Source organism: Pseudophryne corroboree, chromosome 4 (assembly GCF_028390025.1).
Source record: "Pseudophryne corroboree isolate aPseCor3 chromosome 4, aPseCor3.hap2, whole genome shotgun sequence".
NCBI classification, from domain to species: Eukaryota; Metazoa; Chordata; class Amphibia; order Anura; family Myobatrachidae; genus Pseudophryne; species Pseudophryne corroboree.
The window spans coordinates 688,827,647-688,845,495 of NC_086447.1; the positions used below are offsets into that span (position 1 = coordinate 688,827,647).

Here is a 17,849-nt window from a genome sequence, read left to right on the forward strand (position 1 = left end):
CATGCAGTTTTAGGGACAGAGCAGAGCTGCTGCACATGCCCAGTCATAGCAGCTTCTTCTACCAAGTTTGCTGTGTGTGGATCAGAGTCCTCAGTCAGTGCAATGGACCAGATGGCTACTAGGAAGAGGAGACAGGAGCCTTACCATGATGTGGAAGAATGTGTGCTTAGAAAATGCAGTACTGGTTCTATTAGGTTTGTGTATTTATTTATTATGGTGCGTGTTTAAACATTTTTTTGCCACTTATTTATATTATTTAAATATGTTTGATACAGCCTATACTATATGGACTATGTTATAATACTACTTTTCTTTGGCATCTTTTAGACAAATAGAAATGTAAGAGAGGTTAGTACTGTATTAATAACCTTTTAGAACATAAATTTGATTTTCCTTGTCATTAAAGATTAAGGCGGCCATCATAAAAAGGTGTGGTTGCCTCTATTTTGCACATGTAATTATCCAGATTTACAGTATACTAAAATTGTACATGTAAGAATTACTAGTTATAGAAAAGCAGTTACTATACCTTGGTCTTTTCAAGAAAAGATTTTGGGATATTATCATAAGTCATGTGTGATGCTAAGACTCGCGGTGATGGTTGTTTCTTCAGGTGCTTAAGAAAAAAAAAATTACTGTAACTTTTTGACCAACAAAGTACATAATTATCTAATAGAATGCATTTGGAAAAGTAAAAGCTAGACCTATTGCAGAAGAGAACAAATGCTCATTGGCATTGGCCCAAATGTATTAAGCCTGAAAGAGTGATAAAGTGGAGAGTGATAAAGTACCAGCCAATCAGCTTCCTAACTGCCATGTAACAGGATGTGTTTGAAAAATGGCAGTTAGGAAGCTGGTTGGCTGGTACTTTAGCACTCTCCACTATCACTTTTTAAGGCTTAATACACTTGGGACCTTGTCACTGTATAAAAGCATGCAACAGCATGTGAACCATGTAAATTAAGCAGTTCAGAAATGAGAACAGGGTAGGACAGCAGAAGGAAAGCTGTACACAGGAGGAAAGCTGTACACAGGAAGTGTTTTAGGGGCTTTTCGCTATTTTTTGGGCGAATGGGTATTCACACTATGCAATAGCAGGCCAAAAAATAAATGTGATAAGGCATTGGCAAAAATTCCTTCAAAACTGCCGAAAACGGCCCGCAATTGAATACTCAGGGAGGCAAATTAACTAGCTGCGAAATGATTGGTGCCAATTGCATACCCCCTTAGCATCCAGGGAGATATACTCTGGCCACATGCACACTGCTGTTTTTAGATCCATCCCCGCTCTGGTTTCTGAGTATGACAGGTAAACAGAGGCAAGATGGATACTTAAAAGATCATTGTCCGTTCACAAAAGTGCTAAGCAAAAACTGCTGTGTGCACGTTATCTAAGAGCATGGTGCCGATATTCAGAGCTCTCTCTCCTTAACTGACCTCTTCCCCCCTCTCTTCTCACCAGTCTTTCTGCTATTTTTTCTAGGATTTCCCCAGCACTTTCTAAATGTGTCTAAAGCTGGGTGCACACCTGGCCGATAGATCGGTTGACCTAACGATTGGTAAGTGCATACACACTTACCAAACGTATGTCCGATGTGTCATGCCCGACGTCATAACTGGACGGGCATTAAAATGTAAACACCCGTATACACAGCCAGATGTGCAGATCTATCTGCCATTGGCTGTGCTGCAGAGCCAAAGCAATATGTCTGAACGACAACTTTCAGACATATCATGGGTTCACATCCGCCAATGGGCTCGTGATCCACTGGCCATTCAATTGAACAGCTGATGTATCGCTCAATGTGTACCAGGGGTGTTTTAAGAGAGGAAGGGGCCCATGTGCACTCTCCATGCAGGCCCCCTACTCTCTAGCAAGCAGAGTCAGTGGCAGTTACTCTGAGCACTAGGTAGTGTGCAGGTCTCCGGGAAAATGTGGGTGCAGTGTGTACAGTGTGGGCCCCTCCGGACATGGGGGCTCGTGTGCACCGCACCCATCATAGTTACACCTCTGGTGTATACCCAGCTTATCTATTGGTAACATCACCCACAATTCTGTCCCAGAAGGCCGCAACCTAGGAATTTTCCTCATCTCCTCTGTCTCTTCCAAACCCCACATTCATATCACTTAAAATAAGAATTTACTTACCGATAATTCTATTTCTCATAGTCCGTAGTGGATGCTGGGGACTCCGAAAGGACCATGGGGAATAGCGGCTCCGCAGGAGACTGGGCACAAAAGTAAAAGCTTTAGGACTAGCTGGTGTGCACTGGCTCCTCCCCCTATGCCCCTCCTCCAAGCCTCAGTTAGGATACTGTGCCCGGACGAGCGTACACAATAAGGAAGGATTTTGAATCCCGGGTAAGACTCATACCAGCCACACCAATCACACCGTACAACTTGTGATTTGAACCCAGTTAACAGCATGATAACAGAGGAGCCTCTGAAAAGATGGCTCACAACAATAACCCGATTTTTGTAACAAATAACTATGTACAAGTATTGCAGACAATCCGCACTTGGGATGGGCGCCCAGCATCCACTACGGACTATGAGAAATAGAATTATCGGTAAGTAAATTCTTATTTTCTCTAACGTCCTAGTGGATGCTGGGGACTCCGAAAGGACCATGGGGATTATACCAAAGCTCCCAAACGGGCGGGAGAGTGCAGATGACTCTGCAGCACCGAATGAGAGAACTCCAGGTCCTCCTCAGCCAGGGTATCAAATTTGTAGAATTTAGCAAACGTATTTGCCCCTGACCAAGTAGCTGCTCGGCAAAGTTGTAAAGCCGAGACCCCTCGGGCAGCCACCCAAGATGAGCCCACTTTCCGTGTGGAATGGGCTTTTACAGATTTTGGCTGTGGCAGGCCTGCCACAGAATGTGCAAGCTGAATTGTACTACAAATCCAACGAGCAATCGTCTGCTTAGAAGCAGGGGCACCCAGCTTGTTGGGTGCATACAGGATAAACAGCGAGTCAGATTTTCTGACTCCAGCCGTCCTGGAAACATATTTTCAGGGCCCTGACTACGTCCAGCAACTTGGAATCCTCCAAGTCCCTAGTAGCCGCAGGCACCACAATAGGCTGGTTTAAGTGAAATGCTGAAACCACCTTAGGGAGAAATTGAGGACGAGTCCTCAAGTCTGCCCTGTCCGTATGAAAAATCAGGTAAGGGCTTTTATAGGATAAAGCCGCCAATTCTGATACACGCCTGGCTGAAGCCAGGGCTAACAGAATTACCACTTTCCATGTGAGATATTTTAAGTCCACAGTGGTGAGTGGTTCAAACCAATGTGATTTTAGGAATCCCAAAACTACATTGAGATCCCAAGGTGCCACTGGAGGCACAAAAGGAGGCTGTATATGCAGTACCCCCTTGACAAACGTCTGAACTTCAGGAACTGAAGCTAGTTCTTTTTGGAAGAATATTGACAGGGCCGAAATCTGAACCTTAAATGGACCCTAATTTGAGGCCCATAGACAGTCCTGTTTGCAGGAAATGCAGGAATCGACCCAGTTGAAATTCCTCTGTAGGGGCCTTCCTGGCCTCACACCACGCAACATATTTACGCCAAATACGGTGATAATGTTGCACAGTTACATCCTTCCTGGCTTTGATCAGGGTAGGGATAACTTCATCCGGAATGCCTTTTTCCTTCAGGATCCGGCGTTCAACCGCCATGCCGTCAAACGCAGCCGCGGTAAGTCTTGGAACAGACATGGTCCCTGCTGGAGCAGGTCCTTTCTTAGAAGTAGAGGCCACGGGTCTTCCGTGAGCATCTCTTGAATTTCCGGGTACCAAGTCCTTCTTGGCCAATCCGGAGCCACGAGTATAGTCTTTACACCTCTCCTTATGATTCTCAGTACCTTGGGTATGAGAGGCAGAGGAGGGAACACATATACTGACTGGTACACCCACGGTGTTACCAGAGCGTCCACAGCTATTGCCTGAGGGTCCCTTGACCTGGCGCAATATCTGTCCAGTTTTTTGTTGAGGCGGGACGCCATCATGTCCACCTTTGGTTTTTCCCCAACGGTTCACAATCATGTGGAAGACTTCTGGGTGAAGTCCCCACTCCCCCGGGTGAAGATCGTGTCTGCTGAGGAAGTCTGCTTCCCAGTTGTCCACTCCCGGAATGAACACTGCTGACAGTGCTATCACATGATTTTCCGCCCAGCGAAGAATCCTTGCAACTTCCGTCATTGCCCTCCTGCTTCTTGTGCCGCCCTGTCTGTTTACGTGGGCGACTGCCGTGATGTTGTCCGACTGGATCAACACCGGCTGACCCTGAAGCAGAGGCCTTGCCTGACTTAGGGCATTGTAAATGGCCCTTAGTTCCAGGATATTTATGTGAAGTGACGTTTCCATGCTTGACCACAAGCCCTGGAAATTTTTTCCCTGTGTGACTGCTCCCCAGCCTCTCAGGCTGGCATCCGTGGTCACCAGGACCCAATCCTGAATGCCGAATCTGTGGCCCTCTAGGAGATGAGCACTCTGTAACCACCACAGGAGAGACACCCTTGTCCTTGGAGACAGGGTTATCCGCTGATGCATTTGAAGATGCGATCCGGACCATTTGTCCAGCAGATCCCACTGAAAAGTTCTTGCGTGGAATCTGCCGAATGGAATCACTTCGTAAGAAGCCACCATTTTTCCCAGGACCCTTGTGCATTGATGCATTGACACTTGGCCTGGTCTTAGGAGGTTCCTGACTAGGTCGGATAACTCCCTGGCTTTCTCCTCCGGGAGAAACACCTTTTTCTGTACTGTGTCCAGAATCATCCCTAGGAACAGCAGACGTGTCGTCGGAATCAGCTGCGATTTTGGAATATTTAGAATCCATCCGTGCTGTCGTAGTACTACTTGAGATAGTGCTACTCCGACCTCTAACTGTTCTCTGGACCTTGCCCTTATCAGGAGATCGTCCAAGTAAGGGATAATTAAGACGCCTTTTCTTCGAAGAAGAATCATCATTTCGGCCATTACCTTGGTAAAGACCCGGGGTGCCGTGGACAATCCAAACGGCAGCGTCTGAAACTGATAGTGACAGTTCTGTACCACAAACCTGAGGTACCCTTGGTGAGAAGGGCAAATTGGGACATGGGAGGTAAGCATCCTTGATGTCCAGAGACACCATATAGTCCCCTTCTTCCAGGTACGCTATCACTGCTCTGAGTGACTCCATCTTGAACTTGAACCTTTTTATGTAAGTGTTCAAGGATTTCAGATTTAAAAATGGGTCTCACCGAGCCGTCCGGCTTCGGTACCACAAACAGCGTGGAATAATACCCCTTTCCCTGTTGTAGGAGGGGTACCTTGATTATCACCTGCTGGGAATACAGCTTGTGAATGGCTTCCAATACCGCCTCCCTGTCGGGGGGAGACGTTGGTAAAGCAGACTTCAGGAACCGGCGAGGGGGAGACGTCTCGAATTCCAATTTGTACCCCTGAGATACTACCTGCAGGATCCAGGGGTCCACTTGCGAGTGAGCCCACTGCACGCTGAAATTCTTGAGATGGGCCCCCACCGTGCCTGAGTCCGCTTGTAAGGCCCCAGCGTCATGCTGAGGACTTGGCAGAAGCGGGGGAGGGCTTCTGTTCGTGGGAAGAGGCTGTCTGCTGCAGTCTTTTTCCCCTTCCTCTGCCCCGGGGCAAATATGAGTGGCCTTTTGCCCGCTTGCCCTTATGAGGACGAAAGGACTGAGCCTGAAAAGACGGTATCTTTTTCTGCTGAGAGGTGACCTGGGGTAAAAAGGTGGATTTCCCAGCCGTTGCCACCAGGTCCGATAGACCGACCCCAAATAACTCCTCCCCTTTATACGGCAATACTTCCATATGCCGTTTGGAATCCGCATCACCTGACCACTGTCGCGTCCATAACCCTCTTCTGGCAGAAATGGACATCGCACTTACTCTTGATGCCAGAGTGCAAATATCCCTCTGTGCATCTCGCATATATAGAAATGCATCCTTTAAATGCTCTATAGTCAATAATATATTGTCCCTGTCCAGGGTATCAATATTTTCAGTCAGGGAATCCGACCAAGCCACCCCAGCACTGCACATCCAGGCTGAGGCGAATGCTGGTCGCAGTATAATACCAGTATGTGTGTATATACTTTTTAGGATATTTTCCAGCTTCCTATCAGCTGGTTCCTTGAGGGCGGCCGTATCAGGAGACGGTAACGCCACTTGTTTTGATAAGCGTGTGAGCGCCTTATCTACCCTAGGGGGTGTTTCCCAACGTGCCCTAACCTCTGGCGGGAAAGGGTATAATGCCAATAATTTTTAGAAATTAGCAGTTTTTTATCGGGGGAAACCCACGCTTCATCACACACCTCATTTAATTCATCTGATTCAGGAAAAACTACGGGTAGTTTTCACACCCCACATAATACCCTTTCTTGTGGTACTTGTAGTATCAGAAATGTTCAAAACCTCCTTCATTGCCGTGATCATGTAACGTGTGGCCCTACTGGAAAATACGTTTGTTTCCTCACAGTCGACACTGGAGTCAGTGTCCGTGTCAGTGTCTGTATCGACCTGAGGTAACGGGCGTTTTAGAGCCCCTGACGGTGTTTGAGACGCCTGTACAGGTATTAACTGATTTGCCGGCTGTCTCATGTCGTCAACAGTCTTTTGTAAAGTGCTGACACTATCACGTAATTCTTTCCATAAGACCATCCAGTCTGGTGTCGACTCCCTAGGGGGTGACATCACTAACACAGGCAATTGCTCCGCCTCCACACCATTTTCCTCCTCATACATGTCGACACAACGTACCGACACAGCACACACACAGGGAATGCTCTGACAGAGGACAGGACCCCACTAGCCCTTTGGGGAGACAGAGGGAGAGTTTGCCAGCACACACCAGAGCGCTATATTATATATATATATATATATATATATATATATATATATATATATATATATATATATATATATATCCTTATATAAGTGTTTTTCCCTGATATAGCTGCTGTATATATTTATCTGCCAAATTAGTGCCCCCCCTCTCTTGTTTTACCCTGTTTCTGTAGTTCAGGACTGCAGGGGAGAGTCAGGGAGCCTTCCTCCAACGGAGCGGTGAGGAAAAAATGGCGCCAGTGTGCTGAGGAGATAGGCTCCGCCCCCTTCTCGGCGGCCTTTCTCCCGCTTTTTTATGGAAAAAAGTGGCAGGGGTTAAATGCATCCATATAGCCCAGGAGCTATATGTGATGTATTTTTTGCCAAAAAAGGTGTTTTTATTGCGTCTCAGGGCGCCCCCCCCCAGCGCCCTGCACCCTCAGTGACCGGAGTGTGAAGTGTGCTGAGAGCAATGGCGCACAGCTGCGGTGCTGTGCGCTACCTTATTGAAGACAGGACGTCTTCTGCCGCCGATTTTCCGGACCTCTTCAGTCTTCTGGCTCTGTAAGGGGGCCGGCGGCGCGGCTCTGGGACCCCATCCATGGCTGGGCCTGTGATCGTCCCTCTGGAGCCAATGTCCAGTAGCCTAAGAAGCCCAATCTACTCTGCACGCAGGCGAGTTCGCTTCTTCTCCCCTTAGTCCCTCGGTGCAGTGAGCCTGTTGCCAGCAGGTCTCACTGAAAATAAAAAACCTACTTTAAACTTTTACTCTAAGCAGCTCAGGAGAGCCACCTAGATTTCACCCTTCTCGTTCGGGCACAAAAATCTAACTGAGGCTTGGAGGAGGGTCATAGGGGGAGGAGCCAGTGCACACCAGCTAGTCCTAAAGCTTTTACTTTTGTGCCCAGTCTCCTGCGGAGCCGCTATTCCCCATGGTCCTTTCGGAGTCCCCAGCATCCACTAGGACGTTAGAGAAACCTTCATGATACTTTCAAGTTAAGACCCTCTCACCCTGGGTGCAAATAAGATCCCCATGCACTCACTAGTCATAATTCAAACACACTACTGTAAGTTTCCTATATCTAGCCTTCCCAATTCCCACCTCTCTACTCCAATCCATCCTAAATGCCACTTCGCTTCTCCGGTTTCTGCCTTTCTCCTTCATGCCATTCACTGGGTCCTATTCCCCTTCAGAGCTTAATAAAACTTCTCACACTCACGAGGGTGGGATGTACTAAAGGAAAAATGCAGTGGGGTTTTAATTAGAGATGAGCGGGTTCGGTTTTACTCGGTTCTCAAAACGGCATCTAATTGGCTCACGGATGTCACGTGTTTTGGATAGCCAATAAGGGTCGGTTTTGAGAACCGAGTAAAACCGAATCCGCTCATCTCTAGTTTTAAATTATATTTCTATATGTACTAAGCCCCCGATTTCGGGGTTAATGGCAACGCTAGCATTACCCTATAGAAGCCTATGGGCTTCTTTTCGCAGAATATATATATATTTTTTTACCCGAATCAGATCCCTCCCAGCACCCCCAGTGTAACTCTGCACATGCACAGAGGGACTACCGAGTCATACACCAGTGAGTGGCGCTGATCACAAATGGTAGATCTAATTGGGAGAGCTGTGCTCTACGATACTAGTTACATATGTTAGTACATACTGTACGGTATGTGATTAGTACCAATGCGATGTGTGCCCCCCCATCCTCTCCTTGCTATAGCTCTCACAGTCCTCCACCCTATAAACACACCCACTTTGCTCTGCCAGTGACCATAGCCTATTTTTCCCAAATCACTTTTTCTTCATTCCTACATCCAGGATTTCTCCTGTGCTGCTCCCTACCACTGGGACTCGCGCTGTCTGCATACTAGACTCTCCGCCTCTCTCCAAAGCTTTAAATGGGTGCTTATAACTGATTTGTCTATCAAAACCTACCAGCTCTGCTCTTAACCCATCCTTTCTGTCTCCACTCATTGTCTCACAGACCTGCATTACCTACTGTATGTCTGACAGCCATTCCCCTATACATTATAAGATTTTACGAGCAAGTACCCCTTCCCTCGTGTAAGCTTGCTTTCCTTACCTGAACATCTATTACTCGCCTTAAAAAGTATTTTTTCCATTTGCGGTTCTGAACTCATCAACTGGAGTACAGGCAGCTCTTGCTTCATAATTTAAAGAAACTATGGCCCTCATTCCGAGTTGATCGGTCGGTATTTTTCATCGCATCGCAATGAAAATCCGCTTAGTACGCATGCGCAATATTCGCACTGCGACAAGTAATTTTACAATGAAGATAGTATTTTTACTCACGGCTTTTTCATCGCTCCGGCGATCGTAATGTGATTGACAGGAAATGGGTGTTACTGAGCGGAAACACGGCGTTTTATGTGCGTGTGGATAAAAACGCTACCGTTTCCGGAAAAAACGCAGGAGTGGCTGGAGAAACGGGGGAGTGTCTGAGCGAACGCTGGGTGTGTTTGTGACGTCAAACCAGGAACGACAAGCACTGAACTGATCGCACAGGCAGAGTAAGGTTGAAGTTACTCAGAAACTGCAAAGTAGTTTGTAATCGCAATATTGCGAATACATCGGTCGCAATTTTAAGAAGCTAAGATACACTCCCAGTAGGCGTAGGCTTAGCGTGTGTAACTCTGCTAAATTCGCCTTGCGACCGATCAACTCGGAATGAGGGCCAATGTTTGTATTAATGTGTACAGTAGTTATTGACTGCCTTGTATACATTGGCGTTTCTATAATGGGTGCAATGTCTGCTGTGCACACTGGCCCCTGGGTCCAAGGGGCGCCCACACTGCACTCATATTTTAATACTTACCTTCTGGAGTCCAGCATCGGGCGCTGCAGTCGCAGCGAAACTTGCAGCCAAAATAGCCGAAGCACATGCACAGTAGTCAAATTGGTCTCTGGAACATGGTGAGCGCCATGTTTCCGGAGACCTGTGCACAATACCGGAGACTACTGCGCCGTGCAGAGTAGGGGGCCCACCACTTGTATTGCATGCAAGGAATTAAGGGTCTATTTACTAAGCCTTGGATGGAGATTAAGTGGATGGAGATAAAGTACCAGCCAATCACTTCCTAACTGCCATGTCACAGCTTGTGTTTGAAAAATGACAGCTAGGAGCTGGTTGGCTGGTACTTTATCTCCATCCAAGGCTTAGTAAATAGACCCCTTAATCTGGAAATGCATCCACTTCATTTTTTTTTAGTTGAAATCCTCAGGAAGCACATACACCAGCCCTATACCCGAAGCAAGAGATTTATCTGAAAAGTTTAGATGGAACAACTTAATTGTGTGCAACTTTACTCCTATGTTAGTATAAATAATAAAAGAAAAAATAAATAAAAGAAAATGAATTAAAGGCAAGAAATATTGAAAATAGCCATTGGCACTTTACAAAGGAAGGCAATACAAAGAAAGAGTGCAGAAACCCAGTGAGTTAATGGTGACATGTTGCTATTGGTCGCAGCACATTAAGAACTAATATTGTCAATATCTTTTTACCACAGGCGATAAGGGACGAACAAGTGAGGTGATGACGCTACAGCTATAAAAGAGTCACATAATACTGTAATTGTATTGCACAGACAAAAGGAGTCAGACCCAGATTTATCAAGCCTTGGAGAGTGATAAATTGCACAGTGATTAAGTACCAACCAATCAGCTCCTAACTGCCATGTTACATGCTTTGTTTGAAAAATGACAGGAGCGAATTGTTTGGTACTTTATCACTGTTCAGTGTCTCACTCTCCAAGGCTTGATAAATCTGGACCTCAGATCAGTCCAGCATTCAGCAGAATTAAATTAAAATTTTCAGGTCATACATCTAGCAATATTACAACTAGGCATGAAACCGTGTGGAAACATGTTTAAGGGGTTATACACATCCAGGTAACTTTAACTTACTGGCTTGAGCTCCTCAATTCTGTGCCTCCCTCTATTTCTTTCACATTAGTCTTTATATATGAGGAAGGGTTTTTTTTGTTGCTCTTCTTTACAACACAAATCTGCTACATTACATGGCCAAACGTACGTGAACACAAAAGATCACATTTATATGCGTTTGTCCAAAACCATAGGAATTAACTAGAGATGAGCGGGTTCGGTTTCTTTGAATCCGAACCCGCACGAACTTCACTTTTTTTTTCACGGGTCCGAGCGACTCGGATCTTCCCGCCTTGCTCGGTTAACCCGAGCGCGCCCGAACGTCATCATGACGCTGTCGGATTCTCGCGAGACTCGGATTCTATATAAGGAGCCGCGCGTCGCCGCCATTTTCACACGTGCATTGAGATTGATAGGGAGAGGACGTGGCTGGCGTCCTCTCCATTAGAAATTAGATTAGAAGAGAGAGAGAGATTGTGCAGAGTCAGACAGTTTACCACAGTGACCAGTGCAGTTGTTGTTAGTTAACTTTTATTTATTTTAATATAATATATCCGTTCTCTGCTATATCCGTTCTCTGCCTGAAAAAAAACGATACACAGCAGCAGCCAGTCACACAGTGTGACTCAGTCTGTGTGCACTCAGCTCAGCCCAGTGTGCTGCACATCAATGTATAAAAGGCAAAGCTTATAATAATTGTGGGGGAGACTGGGGAGCACTGCAGGTTGTTATAGCAGGAGCCCCCAGGAGTACATAATATTATATTAATTTAAAATTAAACAGTGCACACTTTTGCTGCAGGAGTGCCACTGCCAGTGTGACTAGTGGTGACCAGTGCCTGACCACCAGTATAGTAGTATATTGTTGTATGTATTGTATACTATCTCTTTATCAACCAGTCTATATTAGCAGCAGACACAGTACAGTGCGGTAGTTCACGGCTGTGGCTACCTCTGTGTCGGCAGTCGGAACTCGGCAGGCAGTCCGTCCATAATTGTATTACAATATATACCACCTAACCGTGGTATTTTTTTTTCTTTCTTTATACCGTCGTCATAGTGTCATACTAGTTGTTACGAGTATACTACTATCTCTTTATCAACCAGTGTACAGTGCGGTAGTTCACGGCTGTGGCTACCTCTGTGTCGGCAGTCGGCAGGCAGTCCGTCCATCCATAATTGTATTATTATTATAATATATACCACCTAACCGTGGTTTTTTTTTCATTCTTTATACCGTCGTCATAGTGTCATACTAGTTGTTACGAGTATACTACTATCTCTTTATCAACCAGTGTACAGTGCGGTAGTTCACGGCTGTGGCTACCTCTGTGTCGGCAGTCGGCAGGCAGTCCGTCCATCCATAATTGTATTATTATTATAATATATACCACCTAACCGTGGTTTTTTTTTCATTCTTTATACCGTCGTCATAGTGTCATACTAGTTGTTACGAGTATACTACTATCTCTTTATCAACCAGTGTACAGTGCGGTAGTTCACGGCTGTGGCTACCTCTGTGTCGGCAGTCGGCAGGCAGTCCGTCCATCCATAATTGTATTATTATTATAATATATACCACCTAACTGTGGTATTTTTTTTTCTTTCTTTATACCGTCGTCATAGTGTCATACTAGTTGTTACGAGTATACTACTATCTCTTTATCAACCAGTGTACAGTGCGGTAGTTCACGGCTGTGGCTACCTCTGTGTCGGCAGGCAGTCCGTCCATCCATAATTGTATTATTATTATAATATATACCACCTAACCGTGGTTTTTTTTTCATTCTTTATACCGTCGTCATAGTGTCATACTAGTTGTTACGAGTATACTACTATCTCTTTATCAACCAGTGTACAGTGCGGTAGTTCACGGCTGTGGCTACCTCTGTGTCGGCAGTCGGCAGGCAGTCCGTCCATCCATAATTGTATTATTATTATTATAATATATACCACCTAACCGTGGTTTTTTTTTCATTCTTTATACCGTCGTCATAGTGTCATACTAGTTGTTACGAGTATACTACTATCTCTTTATCAACCAGTGTACAGTGCGGTAGTTCACGGCTGTGGCTACCTCTGTGTCGGCAGTCGGCAGGCAGTCCGTCCATCCATAATTGTATTATTATTATAATATATACCACCTAACCGTGGTTTTTTTATACCACCTAACCGTGGCAGTCCGTCCATAATTGTATACTAGTATCCAATCCATCCATCTCCATTGTTTACCTGAGGTGCCTTTTAGTTCTGCCTATAAAATATGGAGAACAAAAAAGTTGAGGTTCCAAAATTAGGGAAAGATCAAGATCCACTTCCACCTCGTGCTGAAGCTGCTGCCACTAGTCATGGCCGAGACGATGAAATGCCAGCAACGTCGTCTGCCAAGGCCGATGCCCAATGTCATAGTACAGAGCATGTCAAATCCAAAACACCAGATATCAGAAAAAAAAGGACTCCAAAACCTAAACTAAAATTGTCGGAGGAGAAGCGTAAACTTGCCAATATGCCATTTACCACACGGAGTGGCAAGGAACGGCTGAGGCCCTGGCCTATGTTCATGGCTAGTGGTTCAGCTTCACATGAGGATGGAAGCACTCAGCCTCTCGCTAGAAAAATGAAACGACTCAAGCTGGCAAAAGCACAGCAAAGAACTGTGCGTTCTTCGAAATCCCAAATCCACAAGGAGAGTCCAATTGTGTCGGTTGCGATGCCTGACCTTCCCAACACTGGATGTGAAGAGCATGCGCCTTCCACCATTTGCACGCCCCCTGCAAGTGCTGGAAGGAGCACCCGCAGTCCAGTTCCTGATAGTGAGATTGAAGATGTCAGTGTTGAAGTCCACCAGGATGAGGAGGATATGGGTGTTGCTGGCGCTGGGGAGGAAATTGACAAGGAGGATTCTGATGGTGAGGTGGTTTGTTTAAGTCAGGCACCCGGGGAGACACCTGTTGTCCGTGGGACGAATATGGCCGTTGACATGCCAGGTGAAAATACCAAAAAAATCAGCTCTTCGGTGTGGAGGTATTTCACCAGAAATGCGGACAACAGGTGTCAAGCCGTGTGTTCCCTTTGTCAAGCTGTAATAAGTAGGGGTAAGGACGTTAACCACCTCGGAACATCCTCCCTTATACGTCACCTGCAGCGCATTCATAATAAGTCAGTGACAAGTTCAAAAACTTTGGGTGACAGCGGAAGCACTCCACTGATCAGTAAATCCCTTCCTCTTGTAACCAAGCTCACGCAAACCACCCCACCAACTCCCTCAGTGTCAATTTCCTCCTTCCCCAGGAATGCCAATAGTCCTGCAGGCCATGTCACTGGCAATTCTGACGATTCCTCTCCTGCCTGGGATTCCTCCGATGCATCCTTGCGTGTAACGCCTACTGCTGCTGGGAGTCGATGGTCATCCCAGAGAGGAAGTCGTAAGACCACTTTTACTACTTCCACCAAGCAATTGACTGTCCAACAGTCATTTGCGAGGAAGATTAAATATCACAGCAGTCATCCTACTGCAAAGCGGATAACTGAGGCCTTGACATCCTGGGTGGTGAGAAACGTGGTTCCGGTATCCATCATTACTGCAGAGCCAACTAAAGACTTGTTGGAGGTACTGTGTCCCCGGTACCAAATACCATCTAGGTTCCATTTCTCTAGGGTTGCGATACCGAAAATGTACACAGACCTCAGAAAAAGAGTCACCAGTGTCCTAAAAAATGCAGCTGTACCCAATGTCCACTTAACCACGGACATGTGGACAAGTGGAGCAGGGCAGGGTCAGGACTATATGACTGTGACAGCCCACTGGGTAGATGTATGGACTCCCGCCGCAAGAACAGCAGCGGCGGCACCAGTAGCAGCATCTCGCAAACGCCAACTCGTTCCTAGGCAGGCTACGCTTTGTATCACCGGTTTCCAGAATACGCACACAGCTGAAAACCTCTTACGGCAACTGAGGAAGATCATCGCGGAATGGCTTACCCCAATTGGACTCTCCTGTGGATTTGTGGCATCGGACAACGCCAGCAATATTGTGCGTGCATTACATCTGGGCAAATTCCAGCACGTCCCATGTTTTGCACATACCTTGAATTTGGTGGTGCAGAATTTTTTAAAAAACGACAGGGGCGTGCAAGAGATGCTGTCGGTGGCCAGAAAAATTGCGGGACACTTTCGGCGTACAGGCAGCACGTACAGAAGACTGGAGCACCACCAAAAACGCCTGAACCTGCCCTGCCATCATCTGAAGCAGGAGGTGGTAACGAGGTGGAATTCAACCCTCTATATGCTTCAGAGGTTGGAGGAGCAGCAAAAGGCCATTCAAGCCTATACAACTGACCACGATATAGGAGGTGGAATGCACCTGTCTCAAGCGCAGTGGAGAATGATTTCAACGTTGTGCAAGGTTCTGCAACCTTTTGAACTTGCCACACGTGAAGTCAGTTCAGACACTGCCAGCCTGAGTCAGGTCATTCCCCTCATCAGGCTTTTGCAGAAGAAGCTGGAGACATTGAAGGAGGAGCTAAGACAGAGCGATTCCGCTAGGCATGTGGGACTTGTGGATGGAGCCCTTAATTCGCTTAACAAGGATTCACGGGTGGTCAATCTGTTGAAATCAGAGCACTACATTTTGGCCACCGTGCTCGATCCTAGATTTAAAACCTACCTTGGATCTCTCTTTCCGGCGCACACAAGTCTGCTGGGTTTCAAAGACCTGCTGGTGAGAAAATTGTCAAGTCAAGCGGAACGCGACCTGTCAACATCTCCTCCTTAACATTCTCCCGCAACTGGGGCTGCGAGGAAAAGGCTCAGAATTCCGAGCCCACCCGCTGGCGGTGATGCAGGGCAGTCTGGAGCGACTGCTGATGCTGACATCTGGTCCGGACTGAAGGACCTGACAACCATTACGGACATGTCGTCTACTGTCACTGCATATGATTCTATCACCATTGATAGAATGGTGGAGGATTATATGAGTGACCGCATCCAAGTAGGCACGTCACACAGTCCGTACTTATACTGGCAGGAAAAAGAGGCAATTTGGAGGCCCTTGCACAAACTGGCTTTATTCTACCTAAGTTGCCCTCCCACAAGTGTGTACTCCGAAAGAGTGTTTAGTGCCGCCGCTCACCTTGTCAGCAATCGGCGTACGAGGTTACATCCAGAAAATGTGGAGAAGATGATGTTCATTAAAATGAATTATAATCAATTCCTCCGCGGAGACATTGACCAGCAGCAATTGCCTCCACAAAGTACACAGGGAGCTGACATGGTGGATTCCAGTGGGGACGAATTGATAATCTGTGAGGAGGGGGATGTACACGGTGATATATCGGAGGATGATGATGAGGTGGACATCTTGCCTCTGTAGAGCCAGTTTGTGCAAGGAGAGATTAATTGCTTCTTTTTTGGTGGGGGTCCAAACCAACCCGTCATTTCAGTCACAGTCGTGTGGCAGACCCTGTCACTGAAATGATGGGTTGGTTAAAGTGTGCATGTCCTGTTTTGTTTATACAACATAAGGGTGGGTGGGAAGGGCCCAAGGACAATTCCATCTTGCACCTCTTTTTTCTTTTATTTTTCTTTGCGTCATGTGCTGTTTGGGGAGGGTTTTTTGGAAGGGACATCCTGCGTGACACTGCAGTGCCACTCCTAGATGGGCCCGGTGTTTGTGTCGGCCACTAGGGTCGCTTATCTTTCTCACACAGCTACCTCATTGCGCCTCTTTTTTTCTTTGCGTCATGTGCTGTTTGGGGAGGGTTTTTTGGAAGGGACATCCTGCGTGACACTGCAGTGCCACTCCTAGATGGGCCCGGTGTTTGTGTCGGCCACTAGGGTCGCTAATCTTACTCACACAGCTACCTCATTGCGCCTCTTTTTTTCTTTGCGTCATGTGCTGTTTGGGGAGGGTTTTTTGGAAGGGACATCCTGCGTGACACTGCAGTGCCACTCCTAGATGGGCCCGGTGTTTGTGTCGGCCACTAGGGTCGCTTATCTTTCTCACACAGTCAGCTACCTCATTGCGCCTCTTTTTTTCTTTGCGTCATGTGCTGTTTGGGGAGGGTTTTTTGGAAGGGACATCCTGCGTGACACTGCAGTGCCACTCCTAGATGGGCCCGGTGTTTGTGTCGGCCACTAGGGTCGCTTAGCTTAGTCATCCAGCGACCTCGGTGCAAATTTTAGGACTAAAAATAATATTGTGAGGTGTGATGTGTTCAGAATAGGCTGAAAATGAGTGTAAATTATGTTTTTTGAGGTTAATAATACTTTGGGATCAAAATTACCCCCAAATTCTATGATTTAAGCGGTTTTTTAGGGTTTTTTGAAAAAAACACCCGAATCCAAAACACACCCGAATCCGACAAAAAAAATTCGGTGAGGTTTTGCCAAAACGCGGTCGAACCCAAAACACGGCCGCGGAACCGAACCCAAAACCAAAACACAAAACCCGAAAAATTTCCGGCGCTCATCTCTAGAATTAACAAGGATTTGCCCACCCCCTTGCTTTTACAACTGGCACTCTTCTGGGATGACATTCAGCTAGATGTTGGAACGTGGTGGCGGGGATTCACTTCCATTCAGGCACAGATGTTTGTCGAAAAGGCTTGCAGGATGAAGCAGCTTCCCCCACCCCACACTGCAGCAAACACTTGTACAGTCTCTGGCCGCCTCCCCACAGCAGAGCAGTGCCGTGATCCGCAAGTGTTCAGGGTGTGGGACCTAATGCTGTGAACTACCCACCCCCATCAGAGACCTGGGCTCACTGCTATACTTAGGAAGTCTCTCTCCTGCTTGTCCCTCCCCCCATGACCCTCTTATTGCTTCTCTCTCTCCCTACCACTATCTCTAAGTCCCTCCCCTTGATACTGTCTCCCTCCCTTAAACGGTTTCACCCTCTCTCCCCGTGAAACTTCTTGAAACAGTCAATCTCCGACACTCTCTCTCCCCGACACTCGTCTCCCTCCCTGACACCCTCCCTCTCATTCCTGTCTCTCTCCCTGACAACTTCTCTCTCTCTTTTCACATGAAACCAGCTCTCACTCCCCTTGACCCCCCCCCCTCTCTTACTTCCCTAAGTGGCAT

The 17,849-nt window shown here is 46.8% G+C and overlaps 1 protein-coding gene across 1 annotated transcript in view; it reads right to left on the minus strand.

Annotated features, from left to right (window-relative positions):
* LOC134910168 (sulfotransferase 6B1-like) overlaps positions 1–17,849 on the minus strand; it is a 125,367-nt gene that overhangs the window by 77,599 nt on the left and 29,919 nt on the right. Inside the window, exon 3 of the mRNA XM_063917894.1 lies at positions 530–616. Coding sequence (XP_063773964.1) covers positions 530–616 — 87 coding nt within the window. The remainder of the gene's footprint in view (positions 1–529; positions 617–17,849) is intronic.